This window comes from Syngnathus leptorhynchus, chromosome 18 (genome assembly GCF_054491065.1).
Source record: "Syngnathus leptorhynchus isolate UIUO chromosome 18, UIUO_Slep, whole genome shotgun sequence".
In the NCBI taxonomy this organism is placed as follows: Eukaryota; Metazoa; Chordata; class Actinopteri; order Syngnathiformes; family Syngnathidae; genus Syngnathus; species Syngnathus leptorhynchus.
Genome location: NC_141212.1, coordinates 5,275,353 through 5,295,803, shown reverse-complemented (window position 1 = coordinate 5,295,803; position 20,451 = coordinate 5,275,353). Strand labels below are relative to the sequence as shown.

Sequence of the window (20,451 nt, the reverse complement as noted above, 5' to 3'; positions counted from 1 at the left end):
AACCTGTGATTTCATTTTTGTAATACTACAGGGTGGGAATTCGGCAATTACTAGCAGTTGGGCCAAATTCAATAGCTGAAAACATTAGAGGGTCATTTTGTGAGGGGTGGTTCAGGAGATAACTAAGTAATTTGGGTCTAATTACACAAATGAGAGACTTCAGAGCCAGTGGTTTGTGGTTCTAATTTCACCAAGGTTGATTTAAAAAATACAATTAAAATAAATCTACATTATTGCATGCTGTTGCTAGCATGTATCTTTCCCTGACACTAGAGGGCAGTATTATTTCATCTGTCAATGCTCCAGAGCACCATAAAGCATTTTTGGGTGAGTTGTCAGATATGACAAGAAGGGAAACAAAATCAAATTGCCCATCTGTACAAGTCCAATTAGAATATAGCATCAATGTAATTTTTTGGGGGTACATAAAAGCTTACCATAAAATATACAAATATGTAATTTAATGGTGACATTACTAGGATTGCAATAACTATTTGGTGATTTTAACTGTTCAAATTATTAGTTGCCCCTGTTTACATCACGTGGAAATTATTTAAAATGTATTTTAAATGTCACATCATTTGCATCTGTTTTCATTAAATAGATGCAATTTCAATTGCATTTTGTTTCTTCATTGTACCGAAGGTGAACCGAACTGTGATCTTAAAATCAAGGTGGGCTTACACTTCGGACCTGACTGTGGCTTTTTTAATATTTAATATTACAATTATACATTTATGTGGTTTCATGGTTAGAACCGGCCCCCCGAGGGGAACTTTAATTACGTGGCCCTTGTTAAAATCAAGTTTGACACTTATGAATTACAGACTGACTCCACTCGTCAGTAGTTTGGGAATAGCATGAAGTCCAGGAGAACCACCAGAATTTTAAACTTCCAAGTCGAGACAACTCAATGGATTCAACACAACTAATGAGAGCTGGCTGGGCTGTCAAGCTTTCCAAACTAAAGTGCAAATGACTTTTAAGTACCATTGAAGAAAGTGCAATCAAAAGTCACACCTTGTTTTTCCAATCTCATTTGGCCTGTCTCTCTGGTTGCACCGACACACAAAAATATATTCAATTGCACTTCTCTAAATTCTTTTATTTCACAGGACGGCATGATAAATATTGATCATGGTCATAGCATTCCTTGTTTTACTTGTTGGACACAAAGAGCCGACGACAATGGAGGAAGTCACAGTTCAGACTGTTGAAAAGATGATTGGTTGAGGTATGTGGATAGCAGGATTTTGGGCAACATGTTTACAGTTTGTTTTGCCTCCAGGCTCTTGTTACAGGGGAGAAATTGAAACGGCCGCTGCGGCTGCTCCTCATGCCGAGGTACTGCCTGAGCAGCTGGTTGACCCGTTTCTGACTGTTCCATTTTCGGGCAGATTTGCGGACGCCTATGAAGCCTCCATAGCGCTTCTGTAAGTGTCTCGCAGGGGAGCCAATCAACTTCCTGTAACTTTGGCGGCCCCGTTGAAAGCCGCCAAAGCGTTTGGATAAGCTAACGGCCTCTGAGCTTTCATCCAGCTCGCTGACATTCCCATCTTCCCTCTGCTCGCCGTCTCCTTCATCCAGATGGAGAGCCAGACTCTGCACGTCCTCCCCCGCCTCCGAGGATTCGAGGAGTGATGAGTCATAATGGACACGGCGCTGCTCAAAGGGGGTCTCAACCAGGTCCTCATCCTCTTCTTGGAAAGGTTGTGCAGCCGCTGATTGCAGTTCACTATCAGAGGTCAGATCCAGAGAGGTCATCTGCAGCCCTCCCGCAGTGCTTTTGAGAAGGGCGCCTTCCTGAGCAAATGGAGGATAGATGGCCAGCCTCAGGGTGCGCTCACATATCTCCCAGGTGAGCGAGGAGGAGACCTGACCCTTGCACTCTAACAAGCACACCTGCAGAGAGGATATGCAGATACAATTTGACATGGAGGGTAAAGTGGTACAAAGCATCCATCCATTTTCTTTAGCACCTTATTAGGGTCATGCATACTAATGTAAAAAAAAATAATAAAAAAATAAAAATAAAATAATAATAGCTAATTTTGCTCCTGATATACATACACACACGAGCCAGGACACAGCTCATGTTGTATTAGCATTAGCATTAGTGCTAATATTACTGATAAGGCTGATCAGGTGGTTCTGGAATTTCAGTCAATTCATCATTCATGTTGTAAAACTTCTCCTGTAGCCCAAACTGAGACAGACTTGATCTGGGTGGCCAACTTGTCAGGAAGTTAATGGGGCTCTCCCTCATGCAGCGTTCACATCATCGAAAAAGTCATGAACTAATTGAACACGTCCATCATGTGATAAATGTGACATCTACTTCAGTACAATGATTGACAGAAGCAAATTAACCCAAAATACCAATTATTTCTTATGTCATTGATGTGATTTTTTTTTTTTTTTGGATGGGCTCTTCAACTTGAGGAAATATTTTAGGAATGATGTATGATGTTTTCAAAGTCAAGTTTGTAGAGTGAACTTTCGCTGTGTGATTTTGTGCACTACATCTTACATCCCACAGCCACCTGACTTGAAAATTTTGATGTGAGAAGCCGAGCCCATACTTATCAAATCTTGCTTAAATTAAATGAATTGTTATCGGAAACCTGCAGACATCAAAGGAGATGAGCGCGGAGGGAGTTCCGCAGTGAATCTATCAACGGAAATTAATTATCCGTCCTAAATGAAATGAACGCACCAGGGGATTCTCCACATCAGATCAATGAAACAATCTAAAGGAGTTTATGACTGAGAGGCAACGTGTGTATTGGTCATATTTTCATTGTCTTGGATAGAAAAAAAAACAAAAAAACAACAGGTTAAGGACGTCCTTCACGATTTGATTTTAAAAGCGTGATTTGCTCTCTATAGCATGAAGGCTTAATGGGGAAAGTAAGCAATTGAATTTTCACAGCTGTCACTGTTCAGTGCCATTGCGCTAATGATATGATCCTTACATTGCTTAATGTCACTCTGTATTAATGTTATAGCCGAAATGTTCATTTTCTTGTAGTGGGTCAAACCAAAGACAAATTTCTTCTGTGTTTTTAACACATTTGGTCAGTGAAAATGATTTGGATTATGATTAACAACTACTCTGAGACTGTTCACAGTTGTTTCCATAGTATGTCATAAGATCTTCCAGTGTATTACTATAGGGCAGAAAGAAAAAATAATTATAGAATTTTTGTGTGCATTTTAGTTCTCTGGTCTGTTTTATATTGATTTTCTTATTTGAATTCAATGATGTACACAACTTGACTACTAAAGTTACCGAATTGCCATATCTTCAGTTTAAAGACAGCGGCGAGACACAAAGTGAGGCAGTCATTTATCTGCCTCACCTTAGATTGCGCAGTCCCTGACAAAAAAAAAAGTAAAAGAACCATCTATTGAGAAAATTACTGTATAATGACAGAGGATATATGCATTCTGATTTCTTATAGTCAGTTAAATGCGTTCTAAGAGTTTTTTGTCATTAGCTTTGGTGATTGTATAAAGAGCGAGGTGAGGCAGCTAGCGTTGTGCCTCCGCATTGTGACAGGCAGCCTACTTAAGTGTGGAAGTGGCTGCACTCAAAGGGACGGTTTATGATGGTGCTGTTCTTCTTCTACAGACTGTATATCATGGATGCCTTTAGCTAACCCAGGCTCTTCTGATTTGTGTTGTAAAGGATTTGATCCTTACTGTACAAGTGGCAGCAAAATTATATTATTTTGCACTCAACAGTGTCTGTGGAAAGACAAAGCACAAGGCTTACAAGTTTTAATAATGTGACATTATATTGTCATTATGTTTCATTATTATCATTATTGTGTGTCTCTGATTGAGAAGACCAAATCACTACAGTCTTACATTGCAACATGCTGGGTGCATTTTCAACATCAGCCTAGACCACCAAATATAGTTCCTAGGGCAATAAGGGATTAAAAATATAGAATTTTTGTATGCAAAAACTGCTGTGATACTTAATGCATGTTGATAATACTGCATTTTAATAGCAAAGCAATTTAGTTGCATAATAGCAAATCCTTTAACGAGTCCACGGGCACGCTGAGAGTGTATTTTGGCACAGCTGTGCTTTACACAGACAAAATGCAATTCCACCTTGAACTCAAGCAAAAGTAGCCCTGCGTACAATCTCATTTCCAAACAGCCGGAGTGAAAGAAACGCCACTGAGTCAAAACAGCCGGTGGGCAACCTTCAATTGTGGTTGGATGGCTAATTTAGTCAATAATGATGCTGAGGAAGACAGCTGGGGCCTTTATGGAAGATGTAATAGAACTATGTAATTGACTGCTGCTTAGTCTCATCGGGCTGGGTTTACACCGCTGACTGACACTTTTTATCAGTTCCTCATTGTGTTCGCTTTGAGCCAAAGATGGAATCCCCTGAGCCGTTCTTTGTTCCCCACTCCAGATGTGAGCGAGACTGACGGCAGTTTTGTGATATCAGGATTCACAGATTCACGAGGGGGGGCAAAAACCAACACAAGTGCACAGGACTATGCGAAAGACATTGATATGAGAAATGACCACGTGGTTTGTTAACTAATCATCCGTAGTCACCTCACGGTACCTACTCAGGTCTGATGGCATTGGTGTGGAGCAATCATTCCTGCTTCGATAATTGTGGGAAACTTCAAACATGCCTCACTGAATAATTGCATAATTGTGACATGGCGCCTTTAACTAAAAACGCTATCTTGAGTTTTTGTTATGTCGATTATATGCACAGACAGGCTCTTTGAACCGTAAAATGGATAGCGGGCTGCAGTCTGCTTAACTGGGCATTCACTGCAACTCACTTTTAAACACATATACGTCATGTCACACTTCCAATTCAAACCCGATGATGGAGGTTTGGTTCAAAGATTGTCTATTTTGGAAGTGGCTACTCCAGTATCGGGCAGTTTTACTATCTTTTGTGTACAGCTGTTTACATCATCAGCTGCAGGTTCCACATGATTAATTCTGTTTTTTGGGGGGGAGAAAAAAAAACCCAAACACACACACTGAGAGAACACACACATACCATGGTGTCAAAATTTTGTTGCTGTTGCTGCTGCAGGAGAAGACCACAGGCCACGCACTCCCCCTGGCAGTCACTGTGTCCAGGGGTGAAGAAACATGGAAGTAGAACCAGGAGGCACCACAGAGGAATCTTCATGGCTCTGCACAATCCACACAGGCAGGAACAAACAGGAGCCCAACAAGCAGAGGAGTCAAGAAGAAAAGCCAACAATAGCTGGATAAGGTCAGCCTAAAGGAAAAAAGCAGTTACACAGGATTGCATCAGGTTCTGTTTCAAGGAATTATTAGCTTCATTTTTTTTTTTTTTTTTGATCCAAGCGTTGGTGGAGAGAGAATGTCATGCCAAACACCAGGAATTAATTGGAGAATGCGACCAGAGGCAATGAATGAAAAAAAAAACATGAAGCAACATGCTTGAATTGAAGTATACAGGACATTTAAATTCATGCAGCAAAAAAAAGTGGACAAAAACAAACAAACAAACACTAGTAACTAGAAAAAAAAACCTCTACAAATATTTGAAGACAACCTATATGGGACGTAAAAGATTTAGAAGATTTACACCCATCACTCTTAAGTTCTGAAGCCTTTATTAGGATAAGCTGTAGCATATAATAATGCATTTTTGTCTTATTCTTCTTCACAGAAATCAAAATGTATTTACCAAAATGATAAATACACTCCTGAAAATATGAAAGAATGGTAACACTGGTCACTATGCAATGCTGCCTCTCCAAGACCCCATCTATCATGTAGGTGGCCCCCATATCTTCTAATATAACAGGTTACAGAGGAAAAAAAACAGCCACTCTGATCATTGTAAATTGCTTTTCCTCATACACAGCTGCCTGGCTTGTTGGTTTATGGATCACAAATAAGATAACCCACATGTGCCTGCTATACGCAGTAAATGTTGAGCTTTGGGTGTTTCAGTCTGCAAACACGTTAGTCTTTCCACTATATGATGCCTGCTAGCTTTTTTTTGACAAACAGATGCTATACGTTCAACCGTTAAACTGTCCTGAAGAAAAATACATTTAATTCCTCTATATAGATTCCACGTCATTCAAAAGAAATGCGTACAACAATTTTTATGTTTTTGTTGTATTATTAATTTTGTGGGTTCAATCAGTCATGAATGATAATTACATTTACTGATTAAAAATGAATTTACGACATGGGGTGCAGTGCACTTAAGTTCCTACTTGACTTAAAAATTCTTGAGAAGACAAAAAAGTATGGGAGCAGCAAAACTACCATCGAGGAGTAATACATTTTATTTATTTATTTATTATTATTATTATTATTATTATTATTATTATTATTACGAAAGTATGGAACTACCAATGTGGAGTAAAACGTTTGACTGCCATCTTGTTTGAATGTACTTTATTATCTTACTCGCTGTTTGCCAGTGAAAAATGTTTACTCCAAAGTGACAGTTCCACACTTTCATAGAGAAGTGCGCAAGCGATGACTCAATGTTATTGGACTCAATGTATCATATTGAGCGTGAGTGAAAATCTTTTACAAGCAACCGAGTGGGTGGAATATTGATGGATTCACTGGGGCGTATATTAGATAAAAAAATTAAAAAAAAGCAAAGGAGTAGCTCACTGTGACCATTCCCATGTAGTCACATTAAACATAGTCATGTGAAAGAGACCACTGGTCCATTTAGGAATACACATCCAAGGCTTCATGAGAAATCATCAGGTGGATGTTTGTTTGCCTTACAGAAATGTTTGGAATGATCACCACCTGCTTGCTGACTCAGTCCATTTTATACTGTTGTGTTCTCCCTTAAGTGGTTCTCTCTGATCAAGTTAATGAGCAAATCGGTGACCCAACTGCGTATTCATGCTGGTGCCGAGCTGAAATGTGTTTTAGCGATACAAAAAGAGCTTTTACTCACTTGTCCACCATGTCAATAAACAAAGCTATGTACTGTCTCTTCGGTGTTCTAGTTTGTATTTCACAAAAATGTCTGCAATATTCCATTCCATATTAATGTGCCTATATTATCTTCCTTTGTAGTTTAACTTTATTGTCAACTATATTTTCAGTGTGGGGTAATCACATCTATGAACAAATTAGAGTCTACCATTAGAGTAACTCGCATGTTTTGAGATGATAGAAAATCATCAGGAACACATATTCATCTAAGTGGATTGGTCTCATTTGTCAATGTAATAAGTATTGGGGGTTGGAAGCTCTACAATCAAAAACGAAAGCAGAGTGTGCCACTTGAGCGCTTTTACATGAGGAGTAACTCCAGGTCATTGTACAAAGTCTGATTGTCATCAAATCAGTCAGTGAGTTATTTGGCCTTGGCTCTCGTGGTACATTGAAATTATTTACAGTATTGTGTTGTTTGCAAGATCCAATTTGACCATTTGAACTCGCTTGGGTTACCATGATTGTTTTCACAAGACCTTTTCCTACCATTCAAAATGGTGTGTCATTTCCAAGATACAACTCCTCAGAGCTCCATGCATAAAAAGCCCATTTATATTAAAAGCATAGATGTTTAGATGACAAGTTTTCACATTTGTTCTTTCACAAAAAGCTATTTGGTAGCAAAATTACAGCATAATAGCATTTCTGTAGATGTAACCTTAAAGGTCTGATATCAGCAAACTCTTTTGTCAATTGTTAGTGTGCTGAGGCCCTTCTGACAACTGTGACAGCTTTTCCATATCTTCAACCATTTCCTATATCTGGAGAGTACGTACTTCAGTTTGATTTATTTGCTCGTTGTTGGGCTGACACTGAGACATCAACCCACAAAAACATTTTTTTTTCTGCTCTATGTGTGTGTGTGTGTGTGTGTGTGTGTGTGTGTGTGTGTGTGTGTGTGTGTGTGTGTGTGTGTGTGTGTGTGTGTGTGTATACATATGAACATACATACTAAAAACAGCAAATAAGTCAAACTATATTCGACTTAAATTCAACATCCATACATAAGACGCACCTGATTATAAGGACCACTGTCGACTTTTGAGAAAATTTACTAATTTTAAGTGCACCTAAAAGCCGGAAAAATATGACATTGTATCTTGCCAAGAACCCAGGAGCTCATTACTGGCATAGCTGCATTCGAAAAAAAGATCAAGAGCCACTAATAAAGCAAGCTTTTCCTTCTAAATCAAGGAAGGCACGGAAATAAAAAAAAGAAAAATGAAAATGGACCAGAGCAAAGAGGCAGACGTCCTTCAGCTCTCCAAAATTGTCCTTCCATCATCACCTTAATGCTTTTAGCCAGAATCGAAAAACAGCACACCACAACAACCGCACTTGTTTTTTTTGCTTCCATTAGTGTTAACGAAGACCCTGAAATTGTTGTTTTACCTTTGAAAACAGAAATCTCTCAGGGGATTCATACAAAGACCACTAGTGTGCTGCATTTCCTGAGTACAGGCCTAGTCTGAGTCTAAATATACATAAGAACATAGTCTGGTCCAACCACTTCTTTAAAAGGGAGCCTAATGGGATGTGGGACTTTTCAACAATACCAGAGCAGCTCTGTTATTAGTAAAGCTAATAATGATTGAAATTAGCATCGGCAGCTGTGATGATGAAGGGCGGCAATTGGATGGAAGGTGTGCAAAGTGATATTAATGATGGGGGGGGAAAAAGGGGGACGAGAAGAAAAAGCTTGGTGCTCTATCTCGTCCATTAGTCGCCGGCACGCAAGTGAAAGGCACAAAGGAGTCTGCTAATGCGCAGATAACCGAGAGGTCTCGCCATGTCTTTTTCTTTGTTACCTTGTTGCTCTTTCGTTTGCATCCACTTAGATGATCATGTTGCACCATTTCTATCTACCTTTCTCCATTCCTGTACCTATGAATTAATGACCAGGATCGCTCACCTCCATTGACATATTGTGAAGGTTCCAGGTTATTTCGAGAAGATATGGTTACTTTTCAAGACGGGAAATTACATCCCTTAGGGTCGTAAATGTTAGTCGATTAATTTCTTATGACCCGAGGAGATTCATTAGTGTTTTATTACCGTATATTTTGTGGCCGCTTGATCAAAATGCGTTAATCCAAGAAAGTACGCCAGTAAAGTTTGGTTTAATGTGTGAAAGGAGTGCAGACAAAGATTGTGATCATAATACTGATTAAGTAGTTGTATGGTCTACAAAAAAAAAAAAATTGGCTATTATTTTGTGCAACTAAAGAAATAAAGTTGAGTAAATTCAACAGAATATATTCAGTGCAGGACACTTTTTTTTTTCCTTTTCTCTACAAAGCAGAACATCTCAAGCTCCACAAGTACTGCTAAAAAAAAAAAAAGGATGAAGTAGAAAACTTAAGTATCACCCCTCATCTCATATTTATATAAAACGGCAAATTACATTTGTTTTGCTTATTGTAAATTTACTCTTCATCTGTATTAAGTCCTTATAATGTAAAAAATAAAAAATAAATACACAAGGCTTCCTCCCACATTCCCCCCAAAACATGCATGCTAAGGTCTAAATGTGCCGTGCGTTTGATTGAATCAGCTCACCCCTCCACCCAATGACATCAAGTTGTAGATAGAGTATAAAAATAAAGTAATGGAAATTTGTGGGTAAACCACATGAGAGATGTCCCACAGTGCCAAATCGCTCAATTACCTCTGTGGGGTACAAAACATTGTCCTCAAAAGAAAAATAGATCCCACTAGTTTGCCATCTGATCAAACCATATCTACTTGAGCAGCTGTAACATTTTCTGTAAAATATCCAGAGACATTTTTGACACATAGGGTCGATAAGAGTCGAATGTTCATTACAGGGCTATCATCTGGAAAGTCATGGTGATGACTTGTGTGCTGAGTTGGAGTTCGGTTTCATGCTGTCTTTTCATTTTAAGACTTTTATGTCTATCCATCCAGAGATGGAGGTAATCCTAGATTGTGTGTCGGCTTTTCTGTTTGACTCTTAAAGTAATAGAAAATGTACTTATTTTTCATACAAATATTTTAGGTGGCTCTCCAAAGTGCCTGCCTACCTTGAGTGCAAAATCAAACAACTAAGTAAATCCTTTATCGGCCTATTTGTGAAAAAGTGTTAGTGGGCAAGCTATTTTGCACTTGACTGCATGTAACAGTGGGGTTCATTTATATGATAACAACCTCTGCACCGAGTTATTCTTTGGAAAAGACAGGCAGGGTTAAGTTCCAGAGCAAAAGAGACACTTTTGGCCAAAGCAAAAGGTAAGCAGAGCTGCAGTATTCTCGTAGAATAGCATTAGCAAACAGTCTAACCAACATTAACTTCGGATAATTTGGGATTTTCTCCCCCCCATATTTCTCACATGAATGAATTTTGGGGGTTTGTAAAAAGATTTGTGAAAAAGGTATGATTAGGCGCCAGGTCATCTGTGGCTCAAGTAAAGACGAGCTCATTTAAAGATTTGACAGAAGGTATCAAAACCAGGGCAAACACTGGCAATGTCTATTCTGTAATGTTGGGGTGTTGCAACAGAACACTTTACCTCCTTTAATCTTGCTATTTGAAGTGTTTGTCATGAGTTTGATGATTCATCAGTTCACCCTACTGACACATGCGCTCTTTCAATGACAGGTCAATTATTGCTTTATAACAGATTTGAATCGAATTTAAATTGCCGTCCTGAAGGCACTACTCCCACTGGATAAAGTCACACATATTTTTTTTTTGTATAACCTCTGAATTAAATCTCACAATTCAATGTTATCGTCATTGTTGTATTTTATATAGATAAAAAAAAAAGCCACAGGTTGTAGACCTCTTTTCAAGATCTAATTCATTTCTTCTATGAGCAAAAATACATTTGTAAAAGAATGTCATGCATTTATAATGAGGAAGATTTATTGACTTTGATTCATTTATATACAGGTTGCACGATGTTGCATGTGTCTAGCCTTTGCTTCACAGTAGAGAGATTTTAAGTAATGGACTGTAACGTATATGTCAATAGACAAAAAAACGCCTCAACAAATGTAGCAAGCCATGTTAAACACAAAAGCTCAATAATAGACTAATGGAACACTTGACACACTCCATCAATTGATGAATGAATGTGGATTGTTTTTGTTTTGCTGGTGAGTTTCTTATAAAAGAACAAAATCACAAATAAAAGGCTATGGTGCTTTATGACCTTCTCAAAGCACTTAAAGAATGATCGACAATTTACCAAGGAACACGGTGACAGTGTTACGTATATGTCGTGTGGACAGTGCCGGACAAAAAAAAAAAAAAAGGGATTTTCATTTTCGTCAATGTCATATTTCTCATTTAAAATGATTCTGTTGTTTTAGCCTTAAAACAACAATGCTCAATCAGTAAACAGACAGCATGGTCCTGTAAAAACACAGATAAAAAAGACCAAACTCCAGGATGACCTCACTTAGCACTGTAATCCAGCCTGTGCAGCCACAGATAAACAGCGTGCACTTGTAACTGACCTTCCTCTCAGGAAGGATGCTGAAATGCTTAATCTGAAAGAATGCGCTAAATCCAATTAAGATGCTTTGCAGCGCCCGACACAATTATTTGTACTTATTACCTGCCCTGTTGCAGCGCTCAAGTCATCTTTTTGTCACTCAGAAGCAGAACTAACAATTTATGACGACCGTGACAGGAAAGAAATAAAGAGTTAAAGGTGCTGGCGTCATGATCGGACTATTAATAGCCACCTATTAAGAAATTTGTGATCATGTGCAATGCTATGCAATGGAGATGAAATTCCTGATTTGAATTTATGAGACTCCATACAACTAGGAAGGATCACAGCACTGGCTCACCCAACACTGCTTGTCTTGCATTGCCTTTTGTTCTTATCTATCTTATCTTCTGTGCTCCAACAGATAAAACAAATTGAGCTGAAATTCAATAAACCATGACTTTTCTCCTCCCATCCAAATCGACAAAACACAATGGCACTAAATTTAAGTGGAGATATTTCTTATATTCCAACTTGTTTCGTGCGTGGCACACCTATTAGATCAATTGAGCATATCATTAGTAATGTTTCCCTCAATTCTCCTAAATGAGAGCATAGCTTCCACCATGCTGATTAACTGCTTGATATCTCGTTTCCAGCAGCAGATATGTCCTTTATAGTTGGGGGGGGGACACACTGGAAGTCACGCACTAATAACACGTCTCTCATTTAGCCCCCGTGACACCACGTTAATGGCTTCAAAATAATATACTATGACTGAGAGAGAACAAAGAGCAGACATATTGTATTTAGCTCGATATGCCATCACGTTGAAGATGCTGCGAGGTTACGGGGGATGTGAGTTTAACGATGTAATGTTGTCACATTCCATTTCCGTGTTAAGTCACATTCAATTGGCGTTAAGATATAGAGGTATTACGTTTGAAAAAAAAAATGTCCGACTTCTATCAAGTGTGACAAGGTTTTCAGTGACAATACTTCAATGTCTGCAGTGTGACTTCGTAAACACACCGTATTGCAGACATCCTGCAGAACGTTAGGCAGCTGACATGGTTTCACCATTGATTCATTTGCTGTTAAACTGTGTTGACGCTTGCACAAATCCATTGGACATGCAGCCAAAAGAAAGCAATCGACCACTTGTGACTTTTACAATGGTGAGGAATGAGGCTGAAAAAGATGGACTAGCAAATTGTCTAGCAAACGGGTAGGGACGAGGGGAGAGGTTCATACTGTAATCAAACTTTTCCAAATCACCAGCAAGTCACACTTTTTTTTTCCCACTTTATGAGGCTCATCATTTTTTAATTTATTGTGGATTTGTAGTTTTCCCCTAGGAAAGCGTTAAAAGACATTAAAATGATGTGTTTTGTTTGAGTCAAACTGTCTCCATCATGAATCCTTTATCAATAGGACAAGTCAAGTTAATTCAACATTCCTGACTCACATAAGTGTATAAAAGAGGTCATCATTTTAAAGACTTAAAAAGCAACAAAAATACAGCACATGATGGACATGGTGACATTTGTATTTAGGGTCTTGAGGTTTTTACTTTCTGGACCTTGATTTAACATCTCTGGCTAGGATAGACACAAGTGTACCAATTACCTATATTAAATTATGTCTGGATCTATGGTTATCATCACACTTTTATGTAAACAGCAAAAAAAAAAAAAAAAAACACACTTGGGAAGTTAAACTTTTAAAAATGTTGTCATTTATTTAATTCAACCTTAATTTAACCTAGCAAGGCAAATTAGAACACATTATTATTTACAATACTGACCTGGCTAGAGATAGTAGAATCCAATACATCTTTCAAGGTTTTCTGATGTCTCATGTAACATCAAAATTCCGACATCAAAGTTCCTCAACTTTAGAGCCGTATTTTTTCCCCAGTCAATTTTGGATTACACGCTCAAGTAAGTAGAAATCCACCATAGAGAGAGGCAATTTTAGACTCAAACAGGTAAACAAAATTATTTACTTAAGCTGTTAAGTGCCGGTTTTGATGTGTAATCTTGAATTTTATTTTGCGCATGTATTTGAAGGAGAATTGTAGTAATAATCCACAGAAAAATGATATGAAAAAAAGCCTTTTAATTAATTTGGGTGTTTACAGTATATATCTCTCATCCCCTCTTTTTTTTTAACAAATTTGTGTTAGATTTTGTGCCTTGGAATTCAACTTTCCTCCAATTTAGCCATTAATATCCTTCACAGCACAGGCCCAACAACGATAAAGCACCACATGATTTTACACCGATACATTTTACAGCTGTCCGAAAAGCCGGATCATATACAGTATGTCCTGTAAACATGCTTCATCCGTCATGAAACAATTCCATGCTGCAGAGTCATTTATCTGTGAATGGCACATTAACCACCCATTTTCTCGCTCGTCTGCGCGACTAACGTCTTCACTGATAATGGCCCAAGATTATGCACATTCATTACCATTATCATTAAAATCATCATTGCCATGCGCTTAGCATAATAACAGCATTTGACTGATTCCTTTCTTGAGCTTCTTTCCTATATGTTGGAAGAAGATAGTCTCCTGCATAATTCTTTCAAGGTTTCCTTTGTCTTATGTTGTCTAATATTGTACGCAATATTTAACCACCAGTCAAAAGGAGCAAAGCTGCTTACGCACGCACTTAAACCAGTGTCCGGTATTTATCTTAAATTGCATAGTGGAGAAATATTTTCCAAATATTATTTTGTATTACCATAATTGGAATTCTTCAATTACTTTCAGTGTGTCACTAGTCAAGTGTGTCATTGTATATTCACCTTCAATCCCTATGTCCCATATTGCATATATCTCAGTGAATTTAATGAAAGACACAACTTTCTGAAAATCCTTTTTATATCATCATAATTGCCATTTCTTCATGAATCTTTATGACTGTTACATATTGCAAACACATAACTCTGAGGACTTAATATAGAAAGTACTAACAGATGGAATGTTTCGAAAGCGTAATTTTATATTAGCATAATCAGCATTTCATCGCTCCTTAGGAGGAATGAGCAAAATAATCAAACTGTGGATTAATTGTTCATTAAGAATTCTGTTGATAGTGTGGAGTTGATTGTTTATTCATCTCATTAGAGAGCAATGAGGCTAAATAGAGTGCATTTTTTGGGTGTAACCAATAGAGGCACTGTTAGCTACTTTTCAGAATGAAAAACTACTTTGATGCAGTCATAAATGTCAATAAATGAACATATTTATTACAATGAATCAAATTTGATTTATGCCTATCCTTACAGATTTTAGCTAAAAATTGTCCATTTTATTCTTCACTTTCTTTATAGAACAATTACTTCAGATGGATTTAAGTCAGCTACGCCTCAACTCATTACAAAGTGCTGTTAAGTGTGGTCTCAGCACAGCGTGGTACTATCTTGTTAATTAAGTAGTAATCAGTTGTGGTGTGGATGCTGATGAGGGTGAAGATGGTACCGCAGGAGCAACAGGGAGACGGAAAAAAAATAGTGATGGAAAAGAACACTCCCCAACAAAAGGATGATATGCCTCCAGGTGCAGATGGTTTTTATACAGAAGGATATCTGAGGACAAAATCCAAAATCACAAATCTTTACATTAATGGAGCAGAAATAAAAAAAAAAAACATAAGCGTGATATCTATCTGGGATTGATTCTCCACACAATTACATACATCCAGAAGACACCAAACTAAAAGTTTTTTGTTCCTCATCTCTAGGTGTGTTTTCTAAAACACCGTCTTGAGTCGACATCATAGAAAGCCTGCCAAAAAAAAAAAGGAAAATAAAGTTCCCTACCTTTATCTGTGACGTAGAGATATTCTCAGGGTGCTTCTTCAATGGCGACAAGGGAGTTTATAATCTCAGCTTGTATCCTTAGGCTAAGGGTTTCAACAACTGAACACATACCTCCTCTGAGGCTTCTTATAAAGGCACACCCCTTCCCTCCCGGCTCAGCACCAAACCTCCTCCCCCTCAAACATCATCATAGTGCGAGTGGGGTGATTCCCCCAATCTATTACGTATGAACCGGGTAGACACACACACACATATACACCCACACCCGGCATGGCCCGTGCTGACGTAGCGAGCAGTGCCTACGCCATCGTTTTCGTCTTCATTGAGCAACTAATGGAACTCTAAAAATATTCGAAGGTGTCCATAAAACCCCCAACCTAGACACCAGTCCTGCATCAAGGTTGAGGGAAAAACAATGCCACCTCATAATCACGTCACTACAATAGAAAGATGTAAAAAAAAAATCAAGAGATTGGCCAAAACATGAAAATCAATTCATTGACGTGATAGTAAGCAAAAGATGACGATTGTGTGTTTTATGAGTAGCAGCTAAAAGCGCACAGTCAATAATTAGAGCATATGCAGCCTGCCCGTGTATGGAGATGGCAGTTGACTCATGAAGGACATTTAGGAAACCAAATGCACTGCCAAGAGAAGTTTCAATGAAGTCTATTAAGAATCATATTAGTTACCTCTGGTACATCATGTTATATGAGCTCTGTTATGTTCTCTTCCCATCAATGTTGCTCATTTGGTTTTGCTGTGACACAATAACAAGTAAAACTATTAGGCCATCACTTCCTTCCATAACCGTTTTCACAGAAGTCATTTCAACACGGTGAATTGTAGGACGGATATGTTTAGCAATGTCGTTCATTATATCTTCATTGTGTTTAACTTTGAGAGGCAGACGCTTCCTGTTATAGCTCAAGTATAATGAGAGGTGACAAAAAAATCTTTTTTTTTCTCGAAAGGATATTATGGAAAAGACGTGGATACAATTAACGTAGTTGAGTTTCTGACTGTCTGCCAACGTAAGAGTGGAACTGTCGATGCGGAGTAATACGTTTTTGAGTAGTAAACTCGTGTGAATATATTTGTAAAGTATATTAAAAAATATAAGCCTTTTCCTCATTATACAAATAATATTAATCTCAAATCGACAGTTTCTTGCTTCCCCTGAATCAAGTCTGAAATTAACACATTCTACATTTCTTCCCCATTGTGACAAAATAGGGTGACTAATTTATTGCCTAAAAACAACAACAAAAAAGAGATTAGCATTATCTTGATTGCTAATCTTGATTGTTTGCTGATTGAGGTCAAGGTATTGGTAATTGTTATGATTGTGTATATTGCTTTATCCTAAAAAAGGTAATTTGCTCTATATATTTTTTTTTTGGACAAATAGGAAATGTGAGACTAGATAAAATATGACTAATCACTTTCAAAATTACTCACAATAACACAGGAAATTTCACTTGACATTACACGGCTGATCAATGGAGTTCATGATTCAGATGTTTTTTTGCAGACTCATTTACCTCGTCACAGAATGCAAATTGAATGTTTTGCTCTTCGTTTCAGAACATAAACCAGTAGTTAATGTTCCTTCTGGAAGCATGTCCACAACAACAGCTTGTTTCTGAGCTTCACTCACTACGTGACGTTATAGTATGCCCCCCCCCCTCAAAATCCTCAACAAAGAAGTCGCTTGAGCAAATCTCGCTATACACATGCCTTCCCTTTCCCTTTGCTTTTACACTCTCATCCGCACGTTTATTTTTTCTGCACCTTTCTGGATTTTGCGACATATCAGATGTGATTGTCTAGCTTTACGATTGATAATAAACACCCACAAACACACTTTAAATCCAAACAACCTCCAAATTTGGGAGAGATAAGGGAGAAATGTGACGCCAAGAGGACACAGGGAGAGGGCATTAAAATAAAGGAGTCTCTTAGGAAAAAAGGAGACTCTGCAAGTATGACTGGAACAAATAAACACCTCTCCCCAAATAGACTCCTCCATTTTCCTCCCTCGGGGGAAAAAACATGTGTTTCGCAGGCTGTGATTACCTTTACCATAGCCCCAAGCAGTACATTTACACACATAGGTTAACTTTTGTTGAACAACCCACAGTTGTCCCAAAAAAAAAAAGAAAATGACAAAAGAGCAATCAATAAAAATGCACAGAAAATAAACTAAAGAATGAAAATCTGGATAATTTTTTGTGGTCCGACAGAATTATCAAAGTATTTTTATTAAAAGCTTCTCTCAAAAAGATGCTTTCTTTCCATAAACGTGTAGTACGGTTTACAGGAAAGTAAATAAAGGGGAATACGGTAATCAACCTCAAGCAACAATTATGACCTCAGTTGTGTTACCAAAAACAGCAAACGTCAACTCCATTTTTAACCTGAGCTGACGTTAGAGCCCAGTAAAAGTGTGAATGCTCCATGTGTACCTGTTGGAGGTTGATAGTGATGGCTGAATCGCTTATAGACAAGAGCCCTCACTAAAGCTCAGATAAGAAGCACAGAGGAGCAAGCGGCCGTTTGGGGGTCTGCCTGTCATTGATATCGCCGGTGTCCACAGCCCGGACACTCAACGCTTCCTTTGGTGGCCAAGACAATGATTAGCTTGACAACGGTAAGAGTGAAGCTGAACTTGGCTCTGTGCCACACCAAGACCTTCTCAGTCTAGCCATTTGGCATGGTCACAATTAAGCATGACTGCAATAAGATATTTTTTCTACACATAAAATCTGTGGGAGGTTTCAAAACAGATTACTGTTTTGTCATTTATCTCATATACACAACTAACATTTTTTTTTTTTTTTTAGACAGGATAATATTATTTATATAATAATTCATTCATTCATCTTCCACTTAACCACTTATCCTCACGAGGGTCGCAGGCGTGTTGGAGCCAATCCCATAATGATTGAAAAATATATTCATTTGGGCATGAAGCCCAAGCAGTTGCAAACATGTTGCCTACAAACTAGAGCTGTCATAACATGTCATTTGTTTACACGGATTAGAAACACAAATAGCTTTGAATAGAAATGTGTAATTGCTTTTGCAGGCTGGCATGATTGCACACTAAAGCTCTAGAAAGTAGCACAGTATATGCTACAATAATGTGTTCACAGGTTATTATTAGGGTTGTGTGCATTTATTTCTTCAACATAGTATGACAAATTAAGTAGGAAAGCATATGATTACCGTATTTTCCGGTCTATAAGGCACCTAAAAACCAAAGAGTTTCTCAAAAGCCGACAGTGCGCCTTATATTCCGGTGCGCCTTGTATATGCCACCACTCAGCTTCCCAGTAGCCTTGAACAGGATAAGCAGTAGAGAAAACAGATTAGATGGAGAAGTATTTATAGTCTGTGTACATTTTTGATTACTTTTCTTGTAGAGTATGTTTATCTAGTTGCTGGATTAGAATGATATTTGGGAATGGGAAAAAAAAAATGAATTATATACTTCGGATAAGAACGAGCCAAAATCACACAATTACAGTTAATCCTAACCTGTGGTCATCTTTTGTAATTTCAAGTTTGAGGTCTTCGTGTGCTCTTCTTCTTGTCCAAGTGAGGTGGCATTTTCTTTAAAGGAGAAACATCGTTTTTTTTGGGAAAGAATAAAGTATGCAGCACATATTCAGCGTGTTTGCATTAAAGATTTTTTTTTCTCCCATTGCCAGCTGATAGTGGCCAGGGGGCATCTATTTCATTTGATAGAAATACATCCCAGCGGTCTTCCACTAAAAACATCAGGACTGTAATAGCGAAGAATAAGGACGTCATTGACACTGAAACCCTGCGTCCTATGGAGGGCAATTTTCATGTTCATATGGTGACTGCTGTGAAATGTATGACACCATAGTAGGAGGGTGATTATTGATGCTCACTCTATGTTGGAGGGAACTCAGGATAGACCTTTTCGGGATTAAACGGGAGGTCATTGACCTCAATCAAGGAAATAATTACTGTTGCCCTTCCTATATGAATGGACTCGTTAATTAGCCAACAAAGCTACCGTAGAAAAACTGTTTGTCAGAATCCAGAGGTGATAACAGTTTAAATTCTAATTGAATCCATTGACATCTTTTCAGAAAAGCTTCTAGTGTAATATTGCATTTTTTTTTTTAAACTGGAAATTCAATTTCAGCTTCTTGGTTTGTTTCCCCCGCAAAATATCACCCACCTAGAATGCGCATTTTGTATATTATGGCCACCATCTGCGTCTGTCAGTATGTGACATATGATAATAGAATAAAGGGCATTTGCTTCAAGATAAAAACAAGTCAAGTGTGACTGACTTCATTCTGCCTAAGTAATGAAGACTATTCAAGATTAGCATTGCTGATGGAGGCGATGGATCACACACACACACAAACAGTAGCCTACACACACTTTTTGTGTCTCTCAAGGCATCAGTTTCCTATTATATTTTCAAAAATACAAACATGCACACACATGCCCCATCTGTGATCAGTGTTTCTGCTGTTTCACCAACAACCCCCAATAATAATGTGGTGCCCACATTGTGTTTGTCAATGTGATTAACTGTGACTGCGGCAATGAAAATAACATTGCACCATGTGTATTTTTGTCAAATTGTTTTAAGGAGACTGTTGTGAGGGGTCGTGTTGATTCATGTCATGAATATTAGAACTATTATTGGTGAATTTAAGACTAAAAATGGAACCTATTTTATTATTTGGAACTGCGTGCATGTTTCCCCTGTGTTTGTGTGTTCTCTTGGTACTCAGGCTTTCTACCACATTCCCAAACCATGCATGTTGGATTCATTAAATTGTCATTTAGTGTTGCATGAGTGTGAATGTTTTTTTATTATTATTATTTTTTTTTTTGTCTGTATGTGCTTGCAAGTAGATGCCTACCTGGCCAGGAGGAGATAAGCAGTATAGAAAATCAATGAATGTATATGACAGGAAAGCTAACATTTTGCATAAAGTTTAATTTAAAATTCGATAAAAACGCCAGAATTTGCCAAAAGCCTCTACTCGAGGGGACTGGAAATCATTGTCGACTGATTTCGCCATAGACTTTAATCAATGTGATTGGCTGAAAGCAATTCAAATCTTATAACTGTACAATGGCCAATCAG

At 38.0% G+C, this 20,451-nt stretch overlaps 1 protein-coding gene across 1 annotated transcript; it reads right to left on the bottom strand.

The window, feature by feature from the left end:
* Window positions 1-1,229: 1,229 nt before the first annotated feature.
* Window positions 1,230-20,329, bottom strand: pnocb (prepronociceptin b). Its single transcript, XM_085937959.1, has 3 exons — window positions 20,225-20,329; window positions 5,054-5,281; window positions 1,230-1,902 (listed from the first exon to the last, which is right to left on the bottom strand). The coding sequence occupies exons 1-3, from the start codon at window positions 20,285-20,287 to the stop codon at window positions 1,267-1,269; spliced, it is 927 nt and encodes a 308-aa protein (XP_085794085.1). The 5' UTR covers window positions 20,288-20,329; the 3' UTR covers window positions 1,230-1,266.
* Window positions 20,330-20,451: the final 122 nt, after the last annotated feature.

Bases quoted from the DNA above. Each gene is read 5' to 3' on its own strand.
- pnocb (XM_085937959.1), bottom strand. From the start codon at position 20,287: ATGTTAGCTTTCCTGTCATATACATTCATTGATTTTCTATACTGCTTA. The intron at 5,282-20,224 runs GTAGGCATCTAC...TTTTTCCTTTAG, and splicing joins GCTTATCTCCTCCTGGCCAG to GCTGACCTTATCCAGCTATT. The intron at 1,903-5,053 runs GTATGTGTGTGT...TCCTCTCTGCAG, and splicing joins AACAAAATTTTGACACCATG to GTGTGCTTGTTAGAGTGCAA.